Here is a 27,773-nt window from a genome sequence, read left to right as displayed (position 1 = left end):
TGACATTATCACGTAATTCCTTAAATAAGCCATCCATTCCGGTGTCGACTCCCTAGAGAGTGACATCACCATTACCGGCAATTGCTCCGCCTCCTCACCAACATCGTCCTCATACATGTCGACACACAAGTACCGACACACAGCACACACACAGGGAATGCTCTGATAGAGGACAGGACCCCACTAGCCCTTTGGGGAGACAGAGGGAGAGTTTGCCAGCACACACCAAAAACGCTATATTATACAGGGACAACCTTTATATAAGTGTTTTTCCCTTATAGCATTTTAATATATATATACATATCGCCAAATAAGTGCCCCCCCTCTCTGTTTTAACCCTGTTTCTGTAGTGCAGTGCAGGGGAGAGCCTGGGAGCCTTCCCACCAGCCTTTCTGTGAGGGAAAATGGCGCTGTGTGCTGAGGAGAATAGGCCCCGCCCCCTTTTCGGCGGGCTTCTTCTCCCGTTTTTCTGAGACCTGGCAGGGGTTAAATACATCCATATAGCCTCCAGGGGCTATATGTGATGTATTTTTAGCCAGAATAAGGTATTATACATTGCTGCCCAGGGCGCCCCCAGCAACGCCCTGCACCCTCCGTGACCGTTGGTGTGAAGTGTGTGACAACAATGGCGCACAGCTGCAGTGCTGTGCGCTACCTTCATGAAGACTGAAAAGCCTTCTGCCGCCGGTTTCTGGACCTTCAATCTTCAGCATCTGCAAGGGGGGTCGGCGGCGCGGCTCCGGGACGAACCCCAGGGTGAGACCTGTGTTCCGACTCCCTCTGGAGCTAATGGTGTCCAGTAGCCTAAGAAGCCAATCCATCCTGCACGCAGGTGAGTTGAACTTCTCTCCCCTAAGTCCCTCGATGCAGTGAGCCTGTTGCCAGCAGGACTCACTGAAAATAAGAAACCTAAAAACTTTTTCTAAGCAGCTCCTTAAGAGAGCCACCTAGATTGCACCCTGCTCGGACGGGCACAAAAACCTAACTGAGGCTTGGAGGAGGGTCATAGGGGGAGGAGCCAGTACACACCACCTGATCCTAAAGCTTTAGTTTTGTGCCCTGTCTCCTGCGGAGCCGCTAATCCCCATGGTCCTGACGGAGTCCCCAGCATCCACTTAGGACGTCAGAGAAATCAGTGTGTGGATTTGACATGGAATGACCCACATTATTATCATCCTTTATTTATATGGTGCCACAATGGTTCCGCAGCATCCAATTACTGAGTACATAAACAAATAATCAAAACAGCGACTTACAGTTGAAGACAATATAGGACAAGTACAGGGTAAATAAACATACAGTAGCTACATCAGCAGACAACACTGAAATAAGTATCAGGGTGGCCGAAAACAGCGGCATTTGGTGCAATTGAAGATAATTAATGCAAGAAAAAGATAAGCACATGAGGGAAGAGGACCCTACTCGTGAGAACTTACATTCTAAAAGGGATGGGGCAGACAAACAGGGGTGACACAGATGGGGTAGACAGAAAGCGCGGAACACATGATGTCTTCCAGTTGAAGGTCTGTTCCCTCCTGTAGCAACTAGAAGTAAGTCACACCAAACCATGTATGTGAAAGACAAGTGGGGGTGAATACAAAGTATTGTTTAACTGCAATCCCACATCTGCAATAGCTCAGTTGTATATTCAACATTGACCAATTAGCAGTGTTAGGGGATGGCTGCCAACATCATAATTCTAGGAACCAGGGCAGAAGGCCAAGGCAGGAAGAGCTAAATCGTGGATTCCAGTTAATCCGGTACCCACCATCTGAACATGTACAGGAACAATCATAGTGCATGTGGTCATCAAACAACTAGAATATGTATCACCACCAACCAACAGCTGCAATGGTTATTCTGCTTCATTATATATAAAGCAGATTATGTTGCCAGCTTTAAAAGTGTAATGGAATACGGTGGTGTTATATAAGTAACTATTAATATTTAGATGTGAGCTGTATTGCACATACTCTTCTCCAGAGTATAGTACCTGGAACTGTACAATGAGATACTTTGAAACAACCCAGAGACAGCAGTTAGTGCTTATTTCTCCAGCAGAGTCCACAGGTTATCCACAGGATAACAATGGGATATGATGGAGAGACAGCGGATTTGCACCAATCAGTCAAAGCTTTCCGGCCTCCCAGCATGCAACGGGCCCGTCCATATATGCGCCCCCCCCCCCCAACCCCCCGTCTCAGGGCTGCTGTTTCTTTAGCAGCCCTAAGCTGTCTTATTTTGTTTTTATAGTCTTACTATTTTTTGAGTGATCTTTCTAAACAGCATCTTATACGCATATTGGAAAGAGTCGCTCCAACAACTCTCCGCCGGGTCGCGACAACGCTTACCCACGAGTACAGTGTGTTTCAGCGCGCGTCTGTGTCAGATATACTAGCAGGTCCAGCAGACGTTACCAGGCTGTGGCCGGAGCACGGAGAGAAGGTATGGCATCGGTTCTGCGTAGCAGGATGGAGGAGACTACCAAACAGTAGCTGACGCCCCGCCACCACGGGTGCTCCACCGCTAGGCCTTTGGGATCTTAGGCACCAGGAATAGCATGAGGCCACGATCCCTAGGGTTAAAGTCAGCAGTGGGGAGTCAGACGCTCTCCTGGTCGCCCTTCCACCCGGTTCATGACCAGTTTCCGCCGAGTCTCCCGCCATGAACTGTTTCCTCGCTTCCATCTCAGACGCTACTAGCTACACTAGGAGACGAGGGTACCCGGTCGCAGCATAGGCGGCTGTGTGACTGGGGCGTCTGTGTTCTCTGAGCGCTACCTCGAGGAGAACCGGTGGCAGCATAGGTGGCTGTGTGACCGGTGCATCTGTGTTCGCTGAGCACTACCACGAGGGGATCTGGTCGCAGCATAGGCGGCTGCGTGACTGGTACATCGGTGTTCACTGAGCGCTACCCCGAGGAGACCCGGTCGCAACATAAGCAGCTGTGTGACCAGAGCGTCTGTATTCACAAAGCACTATCACGAGGGGATCCGGTTGCAGCATAGGTGGCTGTGTGACCGGAGTGTCTGTGATCAGTGGGTCAGGAAGCGGCAGTGTACACTACTAGCGTCTGGATCCACTCAGCGTACGCTAACAGATTGATCGATCCTGGAAGCGGGGTGAGTCTCCCTGTATCCCACTCTACTGAGTACGGGTAATACAGCACTAAGTCTCTGTCTACCTTTGAGTACGAATAGTTAGATAAAGTGTCTACTGCATAGTGTTCACTCTAGGCTGTTTTAGCAGGGCGCCGCGCCCTGCCCGTTTTTTAACAGGCAAAACCCGCCCTGCCCCTTTTGCGGCGCCCTGCTAGAACAGCCGCCCGCTCCCTGCCCTCCCGGCGTGTATAGATGCCGTGCGCATGCGCGCGGCATCCATTCACGCATTGGGAGAGGGCTGGGGGAAGCCCAGCATCGACGGAGGTGCTGGGCACGCCCCCGACAGTGACGTCGCCGGCCACAGACGCTCTCTATAGTAGCGTCTGTGGGCCGCACCGCCCCCTAAAATGACGGAGGCGTGGCCACGCCCCCTAATTTGCGTGGCCGCGCCCCATTTCGGCCGCGCGCGCACATGTGCCCCCCTGAGTCCGGCGCCCTGCCCCTTTTCACTCCTAGAGTGAACACTAACTGCATATGAGTCTGAACCATTACTGTTGTTTCTTTCGCATTGCGTCTGAATACGTTAGATCTGTTTTAAACATGATTCAGTAAGTGTGTGCTCCTACATAAATAATATGTTATTTGTAGTTGATAATATACTCATATTGCTTATTATACTAATGTGCCCGTTTTCTAGTATTTAGGCTGACTTTACTATATGTTTGTCTAGTCTGTCTTACAGATCCTCAGTGCTGATGCATGGAGGGTCGGATGAATATAGTTTAAAGATTACAGTCACAAAATTGTGTAGTATACTGTGGAAGTGCTGATTATTTATCATGTATAAGAGCAGCAAAGGTGAGGACACTCATATTATGTTTGTTTTACAAAAGCTGTATTGTCCTCTCATGATCTGGTTCAGGATGGTTCATGTGCATAGTGTTTAGCTTCAACAGAAATACAAGGCAGATTCAGGTACAAATGTCTCTTCCTTGGGCTATCATTGCACACATTTAATCCAATAAGCTGAATGGATAAATCTCTTCAGAATCCTGTACCAGGTAGAGCCTTTACATGCAGATCCACCTATGGTGCATCACTCCCAGCGGCAGCTTCTCAGAGCAATGGTAAGTAAAATCTTCACATTCACAGGCTACACATTGTTGAATTCATCGAAAGTCCAATTTATTCTACTTCATTTTACAAAGAAGAGGTAGGTCTCAGCTGGAATATCGCTGAGCTAAATAAAACATTGAGGGAGCCTGGTTAAAACCTAGGCACCTGTATTTGAACATCCTAAAAACCGGAGTTTCTTGAGTCAGATCAGCTGACAGAAATCATTGAAGAGGTTGGGGCTATGCCCAAATAAGAGTTAGAATCCTAAGAACTTGAATTCTAATTACCTTCTTCCAGTTGGGGATGTTTAAAAAGAGGTGGCTCCTAAAGTAGTTATGCAAGTGATCAACTTTGTTTGCTTTCCCTGTCTAGGGCAGTCATAGGTCCAAGCCTTGGTTTTGACTTAAATGGCAAAGACAGTGGTTGTCTGGGCTAATGCAATTGAAGGAGAATCTTTTCATTAACGGCAAAGTTCTCATATATTGCAATGATTCTGGAGAAACACTAATATATTGGCATTGTTTCCTCCGGGGCATTAGCCTCATTCAGATCTGCACGCAGAGCAGTTTTTGGCTGGAAGGTGGAAGTCTATTCAGAATTTAGGAAAGGTTCGGAATCGTTGTCCTTTCTGGAAAGTTTCTTTGGTAAAGAATTAACAGATATTCTGAAATCAGGAGCAGACTCCAAAAAGGTCAACTTTCTTCCACATACAGTTTTAAACTTAAAGTTCTGTTTTTCGGCCCCTGGGTTTGATTCCTAGGAGGACTAATAAGGCATGGGCTGCCATAAGTCCGGTGGGATCTACAGCTATATCACACTGGTTAGGCCCAATCTCATCTGAGTTTAGAAGATAAGCAGTGTTGAGCCTGGTTGATACTCTGATACGAGACCATCTGGTCAAGTGCTTTAGAAAGAAAAGCCATCAGTAGCATGGTATAAGCCTCTGCCTGGGGACCCCAGGCTGAGGTGGGGGGGCGATTTCTTCAGGCATACAGTTCTGACAAAGTACTAGGTATGTTTTCACCTTCACAGCCATCTCACGTAGAGATGAAGGACAAGGCTTGCAAGAAACAGTTCAAAAATTGCTTCAGCAGGAATAGTCATTCCAATTCCAATTCATTGCAAACGAGGACAAAGTTTTTACTCCAACCTGGTAAATTCAGAAGCCAAACGGGTCATTTCGGCCTATGCTCAATCTCAACATGCTGAACAAATAAAATTGGAACCTCGGTTGCACTTGCAATCGTTATGTTCCTTTTGCTTAGCATAGAGCCAAAGGATTAAGGCTACCCCTGGATCTACAGGGTGCTTGCCTTCAGGTGCTATACCACTGTCCATCAGTGTTATTTAAGGGTTTGCTATCTTCCAACAGCATTTTTTAGTTTAGGACTTACCTTTTTGGTTAGCCTGACTATTTAACAAACATATGAAGGTGAGCACATCTTATCTCCGCTAGCAGCGGTTAAGAATTTTCTCAGACCTAGACGATCTTTAATCCTGGCACGCAGGGATTACCTTTACGTCCTCTGCACCAGACAATAACCTGTATGCAGAGGCACAAGTGAATCAATAATGAACCATTAAGCGTCTCCAGTTCCGTCACATCGGATGATTCACTTGGGGGCTGTACTGGATCAGGTCTGCAAGAAGTAAATTTTACCTTGCAACAAAATACCCAGGCTGTAGTCTAGGATTCAAGTTTTTGTCACACAGTCAAAAAGATCCACTCACGCAACAAAGCAGGTGATGGCTTTGATGGTATCTGCATCAACAGAGTGAAGTATGCACAATTCCTCTCAACAGCTCTGCAGCGTCTGAATTTTACCAAATAGAATCTACAGTCACACCACACTAAATGTGCCCAATCTCATTGGATCGTGGAAGATGGGCAGTGTTGTCCGGGTTGGTACTTGGAGGAACCACCTGGGAACACAAGGTGCTGTAGGTAATTATGGAAGGCTTCACATAATGAAAACAGAATGGTACTTACGATAAAAGTAAGAAGCTCGTCAGCCTGGTGGAAACAGGCTTCCCAGCGGGACAAAGGGAAATCCTATTGGATATCAGATTGGAAAAATTCTGACACTGAGGAACAGTGTCAGGAAGGTTGTGTTTCCAAAGAAGTAGGTTGTATGCCAATTAAAGGTGGAACCTTGGGCCACATATAGGACACTGGTGCAGGCACAGGAGAGTCTTCAAGGAAAACCAGTCCAGTGCCGTGCGGACTATGCGCGTACCTCAACATCAGGAAAGAACTCGCAGCCAAAAAGCGATGAAAAAGGTAAAGCACATACTAAGATGGGCAGAACTTCATCGTTCAACCGGGTCCGCTATTTTCATTCCAGGAATCCTAAATGGGGAAGCAGACTCTCTCAAGTTGACACACCAGTCAGGAAAATGAGTGGGCTCTACACCCAGAGGGTTCCGGATTTCAGTGAACTATAGGTGTTTGTCAGAGATATATCTCATAGAGTTTTTGTCGGAACAATAAAGTGTTCACATAGGGGTCAAAAACAATGGATCCCAGAGTGATCTTTGTGGATGTCTCAACGGTGAGATGAGACGTTCTTCTGGTTTTGATGTTTCTCCAATCACCCTATTACCAGCAGAGAATGGCAATGGATACTACATTTCTCCTCTCCCAAGGTCCAGAACTACTGACGCACGGTCCTGGTTATTCACAGACATCTGGATCTACGGTCCTTGATGGCATGACCTTGATACATTTATCCTGAAGGTAACAGGATGTTTTGCAACAGGAGATTTAAACAAAAGGTCAGAACAAGGAACCCTTCCTTAGCTCACCTTTATCACCAAATACGGCAAGCCTATGTTCAGGCTTGCAGTGAGGTTGGATCTTAGAGCTTTCAGAGTTCTGGGGTCTTAGCATACTTTCGGGCACGAATGGATAAAACTTTGAAGGTGGCTCCCTTGGAGAAGCAAGGGTCGGCATTGACTGTAGGGTTCCAAAACGAAATAACTTACAGGATGTGCGTACTTTTTTTCAGGTTATGCGGCGCATTCAGCCTTTGGTTGTTCCTACAGTGCCGTGGGACAGGTGTTAGTCCTTGAAGCCCTTCAAGTTGCCCAATTCGAACCACTGGTTAAAATGGATCATAAATGTGTTTTCTACTGACTAAGGTGTCAGCTAGAGGAATATCAGACTTAGGGGCATGGTCATGGTGTTCCCCATTTCTGATCTTTTATCCACATAAACCAGTTCTCAGAACTAGGTTTGGGTATATTTGCAAGGTGATGACTAAGTTCCACCTTAACGAAGAAAATATTATCCCGGTTTTTCAGGTTTCGGGCCTCGCTGCGGGAGATGCATCACTAGACGTGATCCGTGCATAAGGGATCTACGTGTAATATACCAGTGCCATCGGGAAAGAGATTCCCTCTTCATTCGCTATGGATTTTACAAGAGAGGATGGCAGGCTGGTAAGTAGATGCTGGCAAGATAGCTTCAGAGGACGATTTCAGAAGCATATTCTCTAAGCTGAGCTTCCTATTCTGGCTAATGTCTCTGTTCATTCTACCCGTAAGGTAGGTCCTTTTTGGGCAGCACAATGTGATGTGCCTAAACAGAACAGGGTTGTAAGGCAGCCATATGGTCTGCCGTTTACACATTCAATAGACATTATGCCTTGAATACCTTTGCCTCTCACAATGCTGAACTCGGGTGAAGGATTCTCCTATGCATCAGGAGCGTCCCCAACACTAAGCTGCTTTGGGAAATCCGATTGTTATCCTGTGGATAACCTGTGGACCCTGCCGGAGAAATATACATTATGGTAAGAACTTACTGTTGATAACAGTATTTCTCCTAAGTCCACAGGGATCCCACCCTGACGCACCTGATTTGAGGATCCTTTTTACTCACTAACCTCTTCCTTCTTGTACGGAACGGTGTGCATGTGGGTTCTTCTCGCCTGGTTAGGGTTCTACATGATGCTCCTGCCTTCTGCTTTGGAATACAACTAATGTGCCTGAGCCAGGGGGCGGGGATATATGGACGGGCCCGTTGCATGCTGGGAGGCCGGAAAGCTTTGACTGATTGGTGCAAATCCGCTGTCGCTCCATCATATCCCATTGTTATCCTGTAGAACCTGTGGACTTAGGAGAAATACCGTTATCAACGGTAAGTTCTTGCCATAACGTATATTTCTACTCACAACCCCAGTGGGTGCAAGCAGAAGTAAGTGCTAACTGCAGCCTCAGCTTGCAAGTTGCTTGTGGGGCTTTATTTGGATAGCTCTGGAAACTTTACTCAGAAAATCCCATCAAAAACACTGAGACGTGAAACTATATTAGGCAAAAAAAAAAAAAGTCTCTACTTCATATACGCCAATAAGGACCTGCAAATGATTATGACTAGAGCCTGACAAAGTAATACAGTCTCGATTTAAATTTTTTGGTGGGGGATTGTAGAAGTTAAATTTAAAACCTAAATAAGCAGTGATAAAAATGGAGAAGTGAGCCAGTGGAGAAGTTGCCCATGGCAACCAATCAGCTGCTCTGTATACTTTTGTAGTAAGCAAATAATAAATGTTACGTCAGTGCTGATTGGTTGCATTGGGCAACTTCTCCACTTTTATCACCACTTAGTACATCTCCCCCATTTGGGTGTGTATGAGATGGCTCAAGTATACAAATTACCTCTCACTGAAAATACAACACCGAAGTCCCAGCGCTTCCAAGACACCAAGCTTAACCAATTTTTATATAATTATAATTGTAATGCAGCTCCCAATTTAGCAGTACTGTCCTGCTAATAGCATGCAAGAAAAAAATATAATAAATAAGATCAATAGATCAATTTATCAAGAGAGCGCATTAGCAAATTATATCAATAAATTTTCATAAAAATTACAGTTTAAAATACACACAGTAAAAATTGCATACAATATTACTCTGTAATGGAAATAAAAAACTATGGCTCCTATAATGAATAAAGAGTGGTTATAATCACCATTTGTTTATAAATTCCTTAACTCAGCTGGATCCAATCCTTTTGATGTGCATAAAAATAAGATTTTACATACCGGTAAATCTATTTCTCGTAGTCCGTAGAGGATGCTGGTACTCCGTAAGGACCATGGGGAATAGACGGGCTCCGCAGGAGACAGGGTACTTTAAGAAAGCTTTGCACTCTGGGTGTGCACTGGCTCCTCCCTCTATGCCCCTCCTCCAGACCTCAGTTAGGGAAACTGTGCCCAGAGGAGATGGACAGTACGAGAAAGGATTTTTGTAAATCTAAGGGCGAGATCCATACCAGCCACACCGTATAAATTGTGATACACTACCCAGTCAACAGTATGAACAACAACATAGCCTCGGTTCAACCGATAAACTATAACATAACCCTTATGTAAGCAACAACTATATACAAGTCTTGCAGAAGAAGTCCGCACTTGGGACGGGCGCCCAGCATCCTCTACGGACTACGAGAAATAGATTTACCGGTAAGTAAAATCTTATTTTCTCTAACGTCCTTGAGAATGCTGGGACTCCGTAAGGACCATGGGGATTATACCAAAGCTCCCAAACGGGCGGGAGAGTGCGGATGACTCTGCAGCACCGATTGAGCAAACAGGAGGTCCTCCTCAGCCAGGGTATCAAACTTATAGAACTTTGCAAAGGTGTTAGACCCCGACCAAGTAGCTGCTCGGCACAACTGTAATGCCGAGACCCCTCGGGCAGCCGCACAAGAAGAGCCCACTTTCCTAGTGGAATGGGCCTTAACCAATTTAGGCAATGGCAAACCTGCCTTAGAATGCGCCTGCTGAATCGTATTACAGATCCAGCGAGCAATAGTCTGCTTTGAAGCAGGAGCGCCAACCTTGTTGGCTGCATACTGAACAAACAGAGCTTCAGTCTTCCTGATTCTAGCCGTTCTGGTCACATAAATCTTCAAAGCCCTGACCACATCCAGGGACTCGGAATCCTCCAAGTCCCGTGTAGCCACAGGCACGACAATAGGTTGGTTCACATGAAAAGATGAGACCACTTTTGGCAGAAAGTGAGGACGAGTCCTCAACTCTGCCCTATCCACGTGAAAAACCAAGTATGGGCTTTTATGTGATAAAGCCGCCAATTCTGAAACACGTCTTGCCGAAGCCAATGCCAACAACATGACCACTTTCCACGTGAGGTATTTCAACTCCACAGTTTTAAGTGGTTCAAACCAAGGTGACTTGAGGAAACGTAACACCACGTTAAGATCCCAAGGCGCCACCGGAGGCACAAAGGGAGGCTGAATATGCAGCACACCCTTCACAAAAGTCTGTACTTCAGGAAGAGAGGCTAATTCTCTTTGAAAGAAAATGGATAAGGCTGAAATTTGGACCTTTATGGACCCTAATTTTAGGCCCAAAGTCACTCCTGTTTGAAGGAAGTGAAGTAGACGGCCCAAATGGAACTCCTCCGTAGGAGCAGCTCTGGCCTCACACCAAGAAACATTTTCGCCATATACGGTGATAATGTTTTAACGTCACGTCTTTCCTAGCCTTGATCAGGGTAGGAATGACCTCCTCCGGAATCCCTTTATCCGCTAGGATCCGGCGTTCAACCGCCATGCCGTCAAACGCAGCCGCGGTAAGTCTTGGAACAGACAGGGCCCCTGCCGCAGCAGGTCCTGCCTTAGAGGAAGAAGCCACGTATCTTCTGTGAGCAACTCTTGCAGCTCCGGATACCAAGTCCTCTGTGGCCAATCTGGAACAATGAGGATTGTTCTGACCCTGCTTATTCTTATTATTCTCAACACTTTGGGTATGAGAGGAAGAGGAGGAAACACATAGACCGATCTGAAAACCCAAGGTGTCACCAGAGCGTCTACCGCTGCCGCCTGAGGGTCCCTTGACCTGGCGCAATACCGCTTTAGCTTTTTGTTGAGACGGGATGCCATCATGTCTATTTGAGGCAGTCCCCACCGACCCGTGATCTGTGCGAAGACTTCTTGATGAAGTCCCCACTCTCCCGGATGCAGGTCGTGCCTGCTGAGGAAGTCCGCCTCCCAGTTGTCCACCCCCGGGATGAACACTGCTGATAGCGCGCTTACATGGCCTTCCGCCCAGCATAGAATCCTGGTCGCTTCTGCCATGGCCACTCTGCTCCTTGTTCCGCCTTGGCGGTTTATATGAGCCACTGCCGTGACATTGTCTGACTGAATCAGAACCGGGTTTTCCCGAAGCAATTCCTCCGCTTGACGCAGGGCGTTGTATATGGCCCTCAACTCCAGTACGTTGATGTGGAGACAAGTCTCTAGATTTGACCAGAGACCTTGGAAATTTCTTCCCAGTGTGACTGCTCCCCAGCCTCGGAGGCTTGCGTCCGTGGTCACCAGGACCCAGTCCTGAATGCCGAACCTGCGACCCTCTAGTAGGTGAGCACTGTGCAGCCACCACAGGAGAGATACCCTGGTCCTGGGAGACAGGGTGATCCTTCGATGCATTTGTAAATGGGACCCGGACCACTTGTCCAAGAGGTCCCATTGAAAAGTCCTCGCATGGAACCTGCCGAAAGGGATGGCCTCGTATGAAGCCACCATCTTCCCCAGGACCCGCGTGCAATGATGCACTGAAACCTGTTTTGGTTTTAATAGGTTCCTGACCAGGGCTATGAGCTCCTGAACCTTTTCGACAGGTAGAAAAAACTTTTTCTGGTCTGTCTTTAGAATCAGGCACAAAAAAGTTAGACGCGTGGTAGGGACTAGCTGGGACTTCGGTATATTGAGAATCCAGCCGTGTAACTGCAACGTCTTCATGGACAGAGACACGCTGTCCAGCAACTTCTCCCGAGATCTCGCCTTTATGAGGAGATCGTCCAAGTATGGGATAATTGTGACCCCCTGCCTGCGCAGGAGCACCATCATTTCCGTCATTACCTTGGTGAAAATTCTCGGGGCCGTGGAAAGCCCAAACGGCAACGTCTGAAATTGGTAGTGACAGTCCTGCACTGCAAATCTCAGGAACGCCTGATGAGGGGGGAATACCGGAACATGAAGGTAAGCATCCTTTATGTCCAGGGACACCATCCAATCCCCCCCCCCTCCAGGCTGGCGATGACAGCCCTGAGTGATTCCATTTTGAACTTGAACCTCTTCAAGTACAGGTTCAGGGATTTTAGGTTTAAAATGGGTCTGACCGAACCGTCCGGTTTCGGGACCACAAACAGGGTTGAGTAATATCCCTCTCCTTGCTGGAGATGAGGAACTGTGAATCACCTGTTGAATATACAATTTTTGGATTGCTGCCAACACTAGCTCCCTCTCTGACGGGGAAGCCGGCAGAGCCGATTTGAAAAACCGGCGAGGAGGCAAGTCTTCGAATTCCAGCCTGTATCCTTGAGAAACAATCTCTAATGCCCAGGGATCCACCTGCGAGTGAACCCAGACGTGGCTGAAAAACCGAAGACGAGCCCCTAGATCTGCCTCCCCCCGGGAAGCCCCAGCGTCATGCGTTGGACTTTGCAGACGCAGGGGAGGACTTCTGCTCTTGGGAACTAGCTGTGTGCAGCTTCTTTCCCCTGCCTTTCCCTCTGGCAACAAAGGACGATCCCCGTACCTTTTTGTTTTTATTGGAACGAAAGGACTGCATTTGATAATGAGGTGCCTTTTTTGTATGCTGCGGGGGGACATAAGGTAAGAATTCGACTTACCAGCCGTAGCAGTAGAGACAAGGTCCGAGAGGCCGTCTCCAAACAACTCCTCCCCTTTGTAAGGCAAGGACTCCATTATGCCGCTTTGAATCGGCGTCTCCCGTCCACTGTCGGGTCCACAAGAGCCGCCTAGCAGAAATAGACATAGCATTTATTCTGGAGCTTAATAAACAAATGTCTCTCTGAGCATCTCTCATATACAAGGCAGCATCTCTGATATGCTCTATGGTCATTTGAATGGCATCCCTATCTAAGGTGTCAATCTCCGTAGATAAGGAATCTGCCCATGCCACAACCGCACTACAAACCCAGGCCGACGCCATAGCCGGTCTAACAATAGTACCTGAATGAGTGTAAATGTGCTTCATGGTAATTTCCTGCCTGCGATCAGCAGGATCCTTGAGGGAAGCCGTATCCCGAGAAGGCAGTGCCACCTTTTTGGACAAGCGTGTCAGCGCCTTGTCTACTTTAGGCGAAGATTCCCATTGTATCCTATCCGTTTGTGGAAAAGGATACGCCATAAGAATCCTTTTGGGAACTTGTGGTCTCCTATCCGGAGATTCCCAAGCCTTTTCGCACAATTCACTCAGTTCAAATGAGGACGGAAAGGTGACTTCAGGCTTTTTCCCTTTATACATGTGTACCCTCGTGTCAGGGACAGGGGGTTCCTCAGTAATATGCAAAACCTCTTTAATGGCAATAATCATGTACCGAATACCTTTTGCCACCCTCGGCTGTAATTTTGCATCTTCATAGTCGACACTAGAGTCAGTATCCGTGTCGGTATCTGTGTCATCGATCTGGGATATGGTGCGCTTCTGAGACCCTTGTCCAAGTCGAAAAATATTGTAATGCATACACCATGTACTAACCCCATGCACATGCCCGCTGCGCGTGCACTTAATCCGCCGTGCGTGCACATATCCGCAATTTGCGTAGGATCGCTCCTGCGATCATGCGCGTGGTATGGGTATTTACGGCGGAGTTTGTGAGCGCATAGAGGGTTATTAGAACATTACATATTTAACCCAAATAGTGTGCATTTTAGATATAGCTCCCTTGCACCACATCAGCGAGTATCAACAGTTTAAACAGTTCCAGGACTAAGGGATTCACCTTTGCATGATAGGAAGGGTCAGATAAAGGTTGGAAGGTTATGTCTAGTATCCAGCTGTAGGGTATTTTAAGGGTAACATTCCGGTATTGGTTAGAGAAAGATCGCATGTTCCAGCGTATAGTTATGTGCAGAAGTAGAATATAGATATAGACTGTATTTACTGTATATTATGTATGCGGCGGGAATCCAGAGGATACCACCCACAAGAGCAGTTGAGAAAGACATCGCCCACCTTTTCAAATCAACCTATGACCTCTCCTGTAATGTAAAGACATCTCTGTGTCAAATGGACAATGAGATTACAGTGACCATTGTATTGTGTATGTAAGTTGTGTATAAAAAGCCCGTTGTTGCCTGGCCGGTCAGAAGACTCTGAACGCTTTCTACCATATAAGCGGAGGACTGGTCCAGGTTGCGCTTGCGAACATTCTCACATATGTACATTTTGTGTAGCCATTATTCTGTTTTAGATTTATCTTGTTAGCCTGTAGAGTATGATTTGTACTGTTTTACCTTTTGAAATAATCCACTGTGGCCTTAGAACCCTGTGGTTCAACTACATATCGGTGTTGTGTCCTCACTTTCCTGCACGGGTTTAAAGCATATTTAACTGTATAAGGTTTATAAGTATTGATAAGGTGTACGCACTGAGGGTACTTTATACCGTCAGCGCTACTTAAGGTTTAAGGTGTAACATCCTTACAGTGCTTTACGGCACACGGTTTAGAGTGTAAGAATAATCATATCACATTGTACTACTAATAAGGTTTAAAGTTTATCAATTGTGTGCGCGCGCGCTGTGCGTACTCTGTACACTCAGCGCGGTGTGGGTACGTCAAGTACGTACCACGTACTGGACTCTGTACGCAAATAGCGTACAAAGTGCGTAGCGCGGGTATTCAGTCTAGCGGCCATAGCGGCTCCACGGTAAAAGTGTATCTAGAGGTATAGCCTTATGGTTTAAGATAATATCGACATTATCACCCTGAAGGGCCTGGCGCCACAGGGACAGGCATGGACTGGCTACCTGACTGATCCCTAGCTTCAGCCTTGTCTAACCTTTTATGCAATAGATTGACATTTGCATTCAAGACATTCAGCATATCCACCCATTCCGGTGTCGGTGTTGCCGACGGCGACATGACATTCAAGCACTTCCCTCCACATTAAGCGAGCCTTCCTCGTCAAACATGTCGACACACGCGTACCGACACTTCACACACACACAGGGAACCTCTTTTCTGAAGACAGTATCCCCTTCAAGGCCCTTTGGAGAGACAGAGAGAGAGTATGCCAGCACACACCCCAGCGCAATGACCCTGGAGACAAACACAAAATGTTTTTCCCCCAGCCGCGTTGTATAATATGTTATCATTTGCCAATTATGTACCCCCCCCCCCCTCTCTTTTAAACACCCCTTCACCGTGTGTAAGCAGGGGAGAGTCCGGGGAGCTTCCTCTCAGCGGTGCTGTGGAGAGAAAATGGCGCTGGGGAGTGCTGAGGGAGAAGCCCCGCCCCCTCGGCGGCGGGCTTCTGTCCCACTCAAACTTACTAAAATATGGCGGGGGCTCTTTTATATACGTGTACAGTGCCCACCTGTACATGTATATTGTCTTTTGCCATAATAGAGGTGTTATATTGCTGCCCAGGGCACCCCCCCCTGCACCCTTACAGTGACCAGAGTATGTGAGGTGTATGGGAGCAATGACGCACAGCTGCAGTGCGTTACCTCAGTGAAGCTGAAGGCTTCTGCCGCCTGACGTCTTCTGACTTCGGTTCTTCTGGCTCTGTGAGGAGAACGGCGGCGCGGCTCTGGGGGTGGACGCCCTGTAAGAACCTGTGTTCACCCCCTCTGGAGCTAATGGTGTCCAGTAGCCGAGGAAGCAGAGTCTATCTTAGACAAGAAGGTCTGCCCCTCCCTCCTCAGTCCCTCGATGCAGGGAGCCTGTTGCCAGCAGTGCTCCCTGTAAAAAAGTAGAAAAAAAAATCCAAACAAAAATGCTTCTAGGCAGAGAACTCAGGAGAGCTCTCTGCAAAGTACACCCATCCTGCTCTGGGCACAGTGTAAAACTGAGGTCTGGAGGAGGGGCATAGAGGGAGGAGCCAGTGCACACCCAGAGTCCAAAGCTTTCTTAAAGTGCTCTGTCTGCTGCTGAGCCCGTCTATTCCCCATGGTCCTTACGGAATCCCAGCATCCTCAAGGACGTTAGAGAAAGGGCTAATTGTTAAATGCTTGTAACAAACAGTATACCATTCACGTCTCCTTTAGGGTACACATGTTACTGGCAAGTTAAATCCCTGGTGCTAGAATCAATGAGCATTGTCCACCTTATAACGCCTTCACAGGTAACAGCACAGAAGGACTATATGTAATGAGGAGACACACAATGTACGCTAAATTACCTAGCCAAGATGTCTGCAAATAAACTCCTCTCCCGGCTGGAAGTAATGCGTGGAACTCCTACACATAACAAGTGCAGCGGCATTCTGCAGAGATGGGTCAGGCATAACGCTATGATTTCCAGCGCTTACAGCGTCCTCCCTGCCCTGCCTCTTAGAGACATTATCTGACCGCAATCAGGGCTTCGAATCATACTACACTGTGTGTCTCCTCATCACATATAGGGGCATATTTATTAACCTGGAGATGGCATAAGGAAGTGAGAAACCAATGATATGTGCAAGGTGAAAAATGTACCAGCCAATCACCTCCTAACTGTTAATTTACATATTGGAGCTGATTGGCTGGTGTGTTATCACCTTGCATTTATCACTGGTTTATCACTTCCTTATGCCAGCTCCAGGTTAATACATCTGCCCCATAGTCCTTCCGTGCTGTTATCTGTGAAGGCGTTATAAGGTGGACAATGCTCATTGATGCTATGGAAATTTATTGATATAATACATTGCTAATGCACTCTCTTAATAAATTGATCTATTGATCTTATTATATTTTTTTCTGACTGATAATAACTATAACAGATGTGTATCAAGCAGAATATATACTGCACTTAGCATGACAGTCACTTCCATAACATCACAGGATGACATGATGAAACAGATCACAATCAAAGTGTTAAAAACAAGAAACATGTTCGGCAGGTATATAAAAGCACTTGGAGTTCAATTTTCTACACTTTCCTTGTCGGTTTAAAGTGTATTTACAATGTAAATTCTACCTAAACAACATGATGATAGGCTATGTGTGCTCCATCTGATGCCTTATGCCAGCTACTGTAGGGTTTGCATGTTAATTCATAACATATGGTGGTGAGTATGAGAGGTCAGAAATCACCTGCTTATCTCTCTTACTCTGCGTATTATACACAGCACAGGTTATTACAAAGAGACAGTAATGGCAGGGCCAGGGAGGGATAAGGAGGCCACAGTTTCCATATGGTGAATGGGAAGCACCTCAGTAACAAGTCCTGGTTTAAATTAAATTATAGAAAAACCTGTCACCAGGACTCAGAAGCCTCCCATGTACCGGGCTGCGGCTGTAGCCCTCCTAACTCGCCTATCCATCCGCTACATGATAAATACAGGGCTTCGTGCTAATAACACAGGACGCTGCGAGCTCCCTGTCACCCAGCTGCGCGGCTCTGTCCTGCAGTGTCACCTATACAGCCGGTACCGGCCGCTCACACACGGTATTACCTCCCGCCGGTACAGTGCATATCTCTCTACCGAGAAGGACGACGCAGGAACCGGGAAGACTGAGTGTCAGCCGAGCCCGGAAGTGACGAGTCCCAGCTGGGTTACTGACGTGTGACTTTCTAGAGGAAAAACTACTGTTCACAGATACCGAAAACAGGTCGTTCATAATCTTCGCTTAGTCACGCGGCGGAGGCCATGATGAAGAAGACCAAGAGTCACAGCGGGCACCCCCAGTATGGCTGCTATAGTGAAGACACCTTATAATAATTTGTTAGTGACTCTTTAGATCGTCATTGTGGCAACATGAGTGTTTTGTTGTCAGCCCAGCCGGTGCCGGCTGCTTTCCCTGTGAGTGTGCGCCGCTGCTCATAGGCGGCACATGTACTAAGATCTGCATAACATACACAATAAATAAGACCAGGCTAATGACCAGTGATACCTAGTAATGTTTATAGCCTCGTTATTCTGTAATGCCTACAGTAGTGAATGGTACGTGCTGAGTAGGAGGAGAGTGAGCTCTGGGGGCCGTTCTCCCAGCCCGGGCTTCCTGTTGTGTTGTGTGTGGCGCTGCGGGTGCCGGCAGATAGTGTATGAACATACATAATACACAGCAGCACGTTGCTGGTGGGAGGGCAAGTACATATTGGCTAGCAATGCACGGCACAGATAGGAAGGCTGCAGAGCAGCTGCTGGGGATACTGCAGTGCCTGTACCACAAGGTGTTAGGGATCATGGACTATGTGGAAGTGCTGCAGGCAGGCAGCCAGGAGAGGACCATTGCTGTCTCTCAGGAGGGAGACACTGAGAGGTATCGAGCCTTTCTGTCTGAGCTGCTAGTGTGCATTCCCCAGGGGGCAAAGAAGCTCTGCTCCCCGATCTCATTCCTGCAGGTAAGAGCCTACAGCCACAATGGGACTGATTCAGAGCTGGGAGCAAAGAGAAAGGCAACAGGTATCTGCACCATGTTGCACTGCAGGATGGGAGTGCTGGTGTGGCAGATTTAAAATGCTCAGGGCGGGACGTACTGTCAATGATAGCGGGTCATCGCAATGATGCTAATCGCATATGTACTAACATGCGATTAGTATCTCAAAGCGATGCCAGGGGTGTCATGCGATCAGCGATGGTCCGCAGGAGAGGGTTTGAGCAGGCTTCCGTCACCTCCCAGCCCCGGGAGGTGACGTGCTGGGAGTCCCGGTGATCCTCCTTCTCCCGCCTGCAGCTGGAAGGAGACAAGGCTGTGCTGCGGGAGAGGAGCCGGAGGGAAGTCGTTGTGAGCGGCGCAGGTCGGCGGCGTGAAGAAGCCTATAGGCTTCTATAGGGTATCGCCATCAAAAGATGTTGATACCCCCGGCGGCGTAAACCCGGCGGTGGGGTCTTAGTACATATGAAAATGCAGTAAAACCCCCAAAAACGGGGGTTTTATCGCATTTTCCCTTTAGTACATCCCGCCCTCAGAGAGGTGTGTCCAAACTCAATTCTAAACTGCTGTGTAGGGATGGCCATCGGTGGGTGTGGTTGTTATTGATGGTTACCATCGATTGCAATATGACAAGTAACCATCGGTGGCTGCCAATCAAGCAGTGGATGACCAACAATGGTTTCCACAACTGATGGTCATCACTGTTCTTTATTGACTGGCCCATGGGCCAAACAGAAAATGGGTTGGGGCTTCGCGGGTGTCAGGGGCGAAGCGATGCTCCCTGTTTAAGCACCTAGTTAAAAACATGCATTGCCATCAGTGGAGAGAAAACATCTGGGTCTCACACCATCGATGGCTAAAGTATTCCACAAACCATGAATGATTTTGAATCATTGACGGTCGATGGCCATCCCTACAGCTGTGTCAAAATAAGCTGCTCAGTATTTGTGGGCTACATGCAAAAGCAACCAGTATTTACCCTACATACAAAAACAGTGGGGTCTATTAATGAAGCAGTAAAAAAGTGTGAAGAAGTGAGCCATGAAGAAGTTACCCATGGCAACCAATCAGTTGCTACATATGATTTTAGAGAATACATTTTAGAAATGTTACTTCAACACTGATTGGTTGCCATGGGCAACTTCTCCACTGGCTCAATTCTTCACTCTTTTCACTGCTTCATGAATAGACCCCAATAAATGTATTTGCACCATTTGCAATGCAACATGGCTTGTTCCAAGTACAAAATTCCGGATTCGTTTTGCTTTGCTCCCAATTCAGAATCATCCACAATATGTCCAAGTGTTCCCAATTAGCATAACCATCGGTGTTATGCATCGTCCTGTTTTAAAGCTGATGAAACTTCTGAGTTGTGTTTAATGTTTCTAATATAAAAAAAAATTGAGAAAAATGTTTAACTATTAAATTAGGGGTCCTCTTTGTTTTGTTTTTTGTTGTTTGTTTTTTACATACAGGGAATCTTCCCGAATTAATGGTAATTTCCATAAAGGGTTGTGTCTAGATCTCCTTCAGGCAATGTAGCCTCAGACGGAATTAGACCACGTGAACCATAGGAAATACAATATGAACTGCAACGACAGGTGGAGGACCAAGGTTCGTAACATGGGACCCAAAGTGTAACCTCACAGGCTAGCTTAGCTTCGGGCTTTGTGGCTCGCACCGCTCGCCACAGGTTACTAAAGGTGATAGATGTTGACCTGGTTAGTAAAACTACTAGCCCACTGACCTAGATCCCCCCACTGTTGCGGGTCACATGGTTTGTCCCATGGTTCACGTGGTCTGATGACATCAGATGCTACAATACCTGAAGGGGATCTGGCCGCTATCCTCCATAAAGCCAGGCTGAGTGTGTGCAACACAGTGATGTTGTCATCACTCTTCACCCACCACTGAGGAAACACTGTGGAGAAGAATAAGGAGAATGTGTGCTACAAGAAAATGGCTGCACACCTCACACTGATGGCTACATGTGTGGCTGGGTGGCCAAAGATGTGTGATGAATTCTAGGGTATGTGTAATGAATTGCACGACGATGATGGTAGGGAGAGAGTTAGAGGGGCTTTCTTAAGATGTTAGAAAATAGTTGAGAGCAGCATATTTGAATGCACAGTCACACTTGTGGTTAAACACATAAGTGGGTTCATGGCCTAATGAGCATCTGTGCACCTCTTTCTAATTATTGCATATTTTCTGCGGGATTTAATGCAGTCCGAGATCACCGAAGGTGCAGGATGTCGGCCAATCTTGGATGTTTTTTCAAGGGACAATCACTTACAGTACAAGGCAAAACCATGCTTTGTAAGTGTTTGCCCCTTTAAAAAATGTCCGCGATCGGCCTGCATCCCGCACCTCGGCGATCTCGGACTCCATTACATCCCACTTTTTATTTTTGTTTAAAGCTGTGACAATTGCTCATGGTTTGCAAAGCTTAAATTGTAAGTTCAAAGCACAGCCTCCTATCATATTTGCAGAGCCTGGAGCTATTTAATTGCACCCTCCTGAGGTGCGAACAGGCATAGGCCGCAAGTAGGGATTTTTGCCCTTACCGCTGCACTTAACCCAAAATCTATGGGTTAACACGCATTAGACGTGGGTTTACCATAGAAAGGAATTGAGCTTATAATTGAATTGCTATTTTTAAAGCTCAAGGCTATCCTCCTGCGGCACCTGTTGAGGGGTGGGATATCTTAGGCAAGGAAACATTCAGTTCTTGAAGTTGATTCTTTGGAAGCAGAAAAAAATGGGCAAACGTAAGCATCTGAGCAACTTTGGCAAAGGCCATACTGTGTTGGTTAGAAGACTAGGTCAGAGCATCTCTAAAACGACAGGCTTTGTGGGGTGTTCCCGGGAGGCAGTGGTTAGTACTAGTACCTACCAAAGGGGTCCAAGGAAGGACAACATGTGAACCGGCGTCAGGGTCACGGGCACCCAAGGCTGATTGATGTGGTGATTGTGGGCATGCCAGCAGATTCCAGAGTGCTGCGCTTGCCCCCAGTGTAACGTGGGCACCTTTCATGACGTCATCTCCAAGCGCTGGCCAAAAGACACTGCACCCGTGTGCAGTGTAAGCGACTCCAACCCGGGAATATCCCAGGTCGACACCACAGTGGAAAAGGGGGAAGGTCTTGAGCCCGACCTGGCTTGGAACCAAGGAGCCTAATTCAGTCCTGATCGCAGCAGCAAAAATTTTCTCTAATGGGCAAAACAATGTGCAGTGCAGGTGGCCCCCCCCTCTGCAGTGGACACAGACGCTGACTGACAGGGACGCGCAGCTCCTCCGGTGTGACTCCAGATTACCTCAGCGGTACCTGGGGATTATAGCAGTGGGGGAGCGATTATTAGTGTACTAAATCCCCAATCTGGGTACTTAGTCTGCGACCCGGCTAAGCTTGGCATTAGCAATAAGGGTGCCGTGTGCTGGCTCCACATACCTCTGTGTCTCCCTGGAAGGGCTCTTTGTGGGTTAATTGTGTTTTTAACCTTTCCTGTGTGTGTGCTGTCACCAGTGCCGTTTCTAGCGGCGGGTGAGCCGTGCAACCTTTGCGTGTCCTTATCTCCCCCTCCTCCCTCTTCCCGAGCACTCCTGCTCGGGGGGCAGAGTTTCGCGGAATGACGCGTTTGCGTCGTGATGTCATGACGCAATCGTGTCATTTCGCGAAACCCCGCACCCCGAGCAGGAGTACCCAAGAGGGAGGAGGAGCAGACAAGCCTGGAAGGAGGAGGCGGCCGGTGCGAGGGAGGTGAGGCGGGCCGACCCGAAGAGCGGGAAGATCTTCTATATAAGTAGAGTCTCTCTCTCTCTCTCTCTCTCTCTCTCTCTCTCTGTGTGTGTGTCTCTCTCTCTGTGTCTCTCTCTCTCTCTCTCTCTCTCTGTCTCTGTCTCTGTCTCTGTCTCTGTCTCTCTCTCTCTCTCTCTCTCTCTCTTCCCCCCACTTGACACCTGCCTGCCGCGCTGTGTAAAAGGGGGACACCTGCCTGCCGCGCTGTGTAAAATGGGGACACCTGCCTGCCGCGCTGTGTAAAATGGGGACACCTGCCTGCCGCGCTGTTTAAAAGGGGGACACCTGCCTGCCGCGCTGTTTAAAAGGGGGACACCTGCCTGCCGCGCTGTTTAAAATGGGGACACCTGCCTGCCGCGCTGTTTAAAATGGGGACACCTGCCTGACGCGTTGTGTAAAATGGGGACACCTGCCTGACGCGCTGTCTAAAATGGGGACACCTGCCTGCCGCGCTGTGTAAAATGCAGACTTTTGATTTTAATTTTCTCTGACGTCCTAGTGGATGCTGGGGACTCCATAAGGACCATGGGGAATAGCGGGCTCCGCAGGAGACTGGGCACTCTAAAGAAAGATTTAGTACTATCTGGTGTGCACTGGCTCCTCCCTCTATGCCCCTCCTCCAGACCTCAGTTAGAATCTGTGCCCGGACAGAGTTGGGTGCTTTTAGTGAGCTCTCCTGAGCTTGCTAATAAGAAAGTATTTTAGTTAGGTTTTTTATTTTCAGAGAGCTTCTGCTGGCAACAGACTCTCTGCTACGAGGGACTGAGGGGAGAGAAGCAAACCTACTAACTGCGGCTAGGTTGCGCTTCTTAGGCTACTGGACACCATTAGCTCCAGAGGGATCGAACACAGGACCTGACCTTGTTGTCCGTTCCCGGAGCCGCACCGCCGTCCCCCTCGCAGAGCCAGAAGACAGAAGCCGGTAGAAGCGGAGAAGACATCGAAATCGGCGACAGAAGACTCCTGTCTTCACATGAGGTAGCGCACAGCACTGCAGCTGTGCGCCATTGCGCCCACACTAACCCACACACTCCGGTCACTGTAGGGTGAAGGGCGCAGGGGGGGGCGCCCTGGGCAGCAATTAGATACCTCCTGGCAAATGCTGCATATAAACAGTGGCACACTGTTATATGTATGAGCCCCCGCCATTTATTTTACTAAAAATCGCGGGACAGAAGCCCGCCGCTGAGGGGGCGGGGCCTTCTTCCTCAGCACTCACCAGCGCCATTTTCCTTCCACAGTTCCGCTGAGAGGAAGCTCCCCAGGCTCTCCCCTGCAGAAGGGTAAAAAAGAGAGGGGGGGCACATAAATTTAGGTGCATAAATCATAATACAGCAGCTACTGGGTAAACACTAAGTTACTGTGTAATCCCTGGGTTATATAGCGCTGGGGTGTGTGCTGGCACACTCTCTCTCTGTCTCTCCAAAAGGCTTTGTAGGGGTCCTGTCCTCATTTAGAGCTTCCCCTGTGTGTGTGGTGTGTCGGTACGCGTGTGTCGACATGTTTGACGAAGAGGGCTATGTGGAGGCAGAGCAAGTGCAGTTGACTGACGTGTCGCCGCCGACGGTGCCGACACCTTATTGGATGGATATGTGGAAGGTGTTAAATGATAATGTAAACTCCTTACATAAAAGGTTGGATAAAGCTGATACCTCGGGCCAGTCAGGGTCTCAACCCATGCCTGATCTTACAGCGCAGAGGCCCTCAGGGTCTCAAAAGCGCCCACTATCCAAAATGATTGACACAGATGTCGACACGGATTCTGACTCCAGTGTCGACGACGATGATACAAAATTGCAACCGAAAATGACAAAAGCTATACGTTACATGATTATAGCAATGAAGGATATTTTACACATATCAGAGGTAAACCCTGTCCCTGACAAGATGGTTTATATGTATGGGGAGAAAAAGCAAGAGGTGACTTTTCCCCCTTCACATGAGTTAAATGAGTTATGTGAAAGAGCGTGGGATTCCCCAGATAAGAAAGTCCTGATTTCCAAAAGGTTGCTTATGGCGTACCCTTTCCCGCCAGAGGACAGGGTGCGCTGGGAATCCTCCCCTAGGGTAGATAAAGCTCTGACACGCTTATCTATGAAGGTGGCCCTGCCGTCGCAGGATACGGCCACCCTAAAGGATCCTGCAGATAGAAAGCAGGAAAGTATCCTGAAATCTGTTTATACACATTCAGGGACTCTACTGAGGCCGGCAATTGCGTCGGCGTGGATGTGTAGTGCTGTAGCAGCGTGGACAGAAAATCTGTCTGAGGAAATGGATACCTTAGACAGGGATACCATTATGCTGACCCTGGGGCATATAAAAGACACTGTCCTATATATGAGGGATGCCCAGAGGGACATTTGCCTACTGGGCTCTAAAATTAATGCAATGTCAATTTCTGCCAGGAGGGTCCTGTGGACTCGGCAGTGGACAGGTGATGCCGACTCCAAAAAACACATGGAGGTGTTACCTTACAAGGGTGAGGAATTGTTTGGAGACGGTCTCTCGGGCCTGGTTTCCACAGCTACTGCTGGGAAGTGAAACTTTTTGCCATATATTCCCTCACAACCGAAGAAAGCACCGTATTACCAAATGCAGTCCTTTCGCGCACAAAGAAGCAAGAAGGTCAGAGGTGCTTCCTTTCTTGCTAGAGGCAGGGGCAGAGGAAAAAAGCTGCACCTTACAGCTAGTTCCCAGGAACAGAAGTCCTCCCCGGCTTCCACTAAATCCACCGCATGACGCTGGGGCTCCACGGGTGGAGCCAGGAGCGGTGGGGGCGCGTCTCCGACATTTCAGCCACCAGTGGGTTCGCTCACAGGTGGATCCCTGGGCTATACAGATTGTGTCTCAGGGATACAAGCTGGAATTCGAGGTGATGCCCCCTCAACGTTACCTAAAATCGGCCCTGCCAGCTTCCCCCATAGAAAGGGAAGTAGTGGTAGCGGCAATTCACAAGCTATTTCTCCAGCAGGTGGTGGTAAAGGTTCCCCTTCCTCAACAGGGGAAGGGATACTATTCCACAATGTTTGTGGTACCGAAACCGGACGGTTCGGTCCGACCTATATTAAATTTAAAGTCCCTGAACATTTATCTGAAAAGATTCAAGTTCAAAATGGAATCGCTCAGAGCGGTCATTGCAAGCCTGGAAGAGGGGGATTTTATGGTGTCTCTGGACATCAAGGATGCTTACTTGCATGTCCCCATTTATCCGCCTCATCAGGAGTACCTCAGATTTGTGGTACAGGACTGTTATAACCAATTCCAGACGTTGCCGTTTGGTCTGTCCACGGCACCGAGAATATTTACCAAGGTAATGGCAGAAATGATGGTGATCCTGAGAAAGCAAGGAGTCACAGTTATCCCATACTTGGACGATCTCCTCATAAAGGCGAGGTCGAGGGAGCAGTTGCAGATCAGCGTAGCGCACTCACAGGAAGTGTTGCAACAGCATGGCTGGATTCTGAATATCCCAAAGTCGCAGCTGATTCCTACGACGCGTCTGCCCTTTCTGGGCATGATTCTGGACACAGACCAGAAGAAGGTGTTTCTCCCGACGGAGAAGGCTCAAGAGCTTGTGACTCTAGTCAGAGACCTCTTAAAACTGAAACAGGTGTCGGTGCATCACTGCACGCGAGTCCTGGGAAAGATGGTGGCATCGTACGAAGCCATTCCCTTCGGCAGGTTCCATGCGAGTATCTTTCAATGGGATCTATTGGACAAATGGTCCGGATCGCATCTTCAGATGCATCGGCTGATCACCCTGTCCCCCAGGGCCAGGGTGTCTCTTCTGTGGTGGCTACAGAGTGCTCACCTTCTCGAGGGCCGCAGATTCGGCATACAGGACTGGGTCCTGGTGACCACGGATGCGAGCCTCCGAGGGTGGGGGGCAGTCACTCAGGGAAGAAACTTCCAAGGGTTGTGGTCAAGTCAGGAAACTTGTCTGCACATAAATATCCTGGAACTAAGGACCATATTCAACGCCCTGAGTCAAGCGGAGCCCCTGCTTCGCAACCAACCGGTGCTGATTCAGTCAGACAACATCACCGCGGTGGCTCATGTAAACCGCCAGGGCGGCACAAGAAGCAGAGTCGCGATGGCGGAAGCCACCAGGATTCTTCGGTGGGCGGAGAATCACGTACAAGCACTGTCAGCAGTGTTCATTCCGGGAGTGGACAACTGGGAAGCAGACTTCCTCAGCAGACACGACCTCCACCCGGGAGAGTGGGGACTTCATCAAGAAGTCTTCATTCAGATTACAATTCGATGGGAACTGCCACAGGTAGACAGGATGGCGTTCCGTCTCAACAAAAAGCTGCAACGGTATTGCGCCAGGTCAAGAGACCCTCAGGTGATAGCTGTGGACGCCCTGGTAACACCGTGGGTGTTCCAGTCGGTCTATGTGTTCCCTCCTCTTCCTCTCATACCCAAGGTACTGAGAATCGTAAGAAGAAGAGGAGTGAGAACAATACTCATTGTTCCGGATTGGCCAAGAAGACCTTTGTACCCGGAATTGCAAGAAATGCTCACAGAGGACCCATGGCCTCTGCCTCTCAGACAGGACCTGTTGCAACAGGGGCCCTGCCTGTTCCAAGACTTACCGCGGCTGCGTTTGACGGCATGGCGGTTGAACGCCGGATCCTAGCGGAAAAAGGCATTCCGGATGAAGTTATTCCTACGCTGATAAAGGCTAGGAAGGACGTGACAGCAAAGCATTATCACCGCATATGGCGAAAATATGTTGCTTGGTGTGAGGCCAGGAAGGCCCCTACAGAGGAATTCCAACTGGGCAGATTTCTGCACTTTCTACAGTCTGGAGTGACTATGGGCTTGAAGTTGGGATCCATAAAGGTCCAGATTTCGGCCCTATCCATTTTCTTTCAAAAGGAACTGGCGTCTCTTCCTGAAGTTCAGACGTTTGTTAAGGGAGTGCTGCACATTCAGCCCCCTTTTGTGCCACCAGTGGCACCTTGGGATCTCAACGTGGTGTTGGGTTTCCTAATATCCCACTGGTTTGAACCACTAAAGACCTTGGAGCTAAAGTATCTCACGTGGAAGGTGGTCATGCTATTGGCATTAGCTTCGGCTAGGCGTGTGTCAGAATTGGCGGCTTTGTCATGTAAAAGCCCCTATCTGGTTTTTCATATGGACAGGGCAGAATTGCGGACTCGTCCCCAATTTTTGCCAAAGGTGGTGTCATCTTTTCGTTTGAACCAACCTATTGTAGTGCCTGTGGCTACTCGTGACTTGGAGGATTCCAGGTTACTAGATGTAGTCAGGGCTTTGAAGATTTATGTAGCCCGAACGGCTGGAGTCCGGAAAACTGACTCGCTGTTTATCCTATATGCCCCCAACAAGTTGGGTGCTCCTGCTTCAAAGCAAACCGTTGCCCGCTGGATCTGTAAC

General features: G+C 48.2%; 2 protein-coding genes across 8 annotated transcripts in view; one reads left to right on the top strand and one right to left on the bottom strand.

Annotated features, from left to right (window-relative positions):
- CLPTM1L (CLPTM1 like) overlaps positions 1-17,981 on the bottom strand; it is a 269,603-nt gene extending 251,622 nt beyond the window's left edge. The window contains exon 1 of one of the 3 annotated variants that reach the window (XM_063922687.1): positions 17,649-17,981. The gene's annotated coding sequence lies outside the window, so the exon portion shown is untranslated. Of the gene's footprint in view, positions 1-15,720; positions 15,850-17,286; positions 17,364-17,648 lie in introns of those variants that run through there. The other 2 variants (XM_063922689.1, XM_063922688.1) reach the window with 2 other exon arrangements.
- TERT (telomerase reverse transcriptase) overlaps positions 17,743-27,773 on the top strand; it is a 331,772-nt gene continuing 321,741 nt past the window's right edge. For 4 of the 5 annotated variants that reach the window (XR_010177723.1, XM_063922685.1, XM_063922684.1 and 1 more), the window contains exon 1: positions 17,743-18,538. Coding sequence is in view for 4 of the 5 variants with exons in the window: in XM_063922685.1 (XP_063778755.1) it covers positions 18,239-18,538 (300 nt within the window). In the remaining variant the exon portion in view is untranslated. Of the gene's footprint in view, positions 18,539-20,450; positions 20,600-27,773 lie in introns of those variants that run through there. The other variant, XM_063922686.1, reaches the window with a different exon arrangement.

Source organism: Pseudophryne corroboree, chromosome 5 (genome assembly GCF_028390025.1).
Source record: "Pseudophryne corroboree isolate aPseCor3 chromosome 5, aPseCor3.hap2, whole genome shotgun sequence".
Taxonomy (NCBI): Eukaryota; Metazoa; Chordata; class Amphibia; order Anura; family Myobatrachidae; genus Pseudophryne; species Pseudophryne corroboree.
Note: the sequence above shows the minus strand (reverse complement) of the source record. Positions and strands in the feature narration are given on the sequence as shown.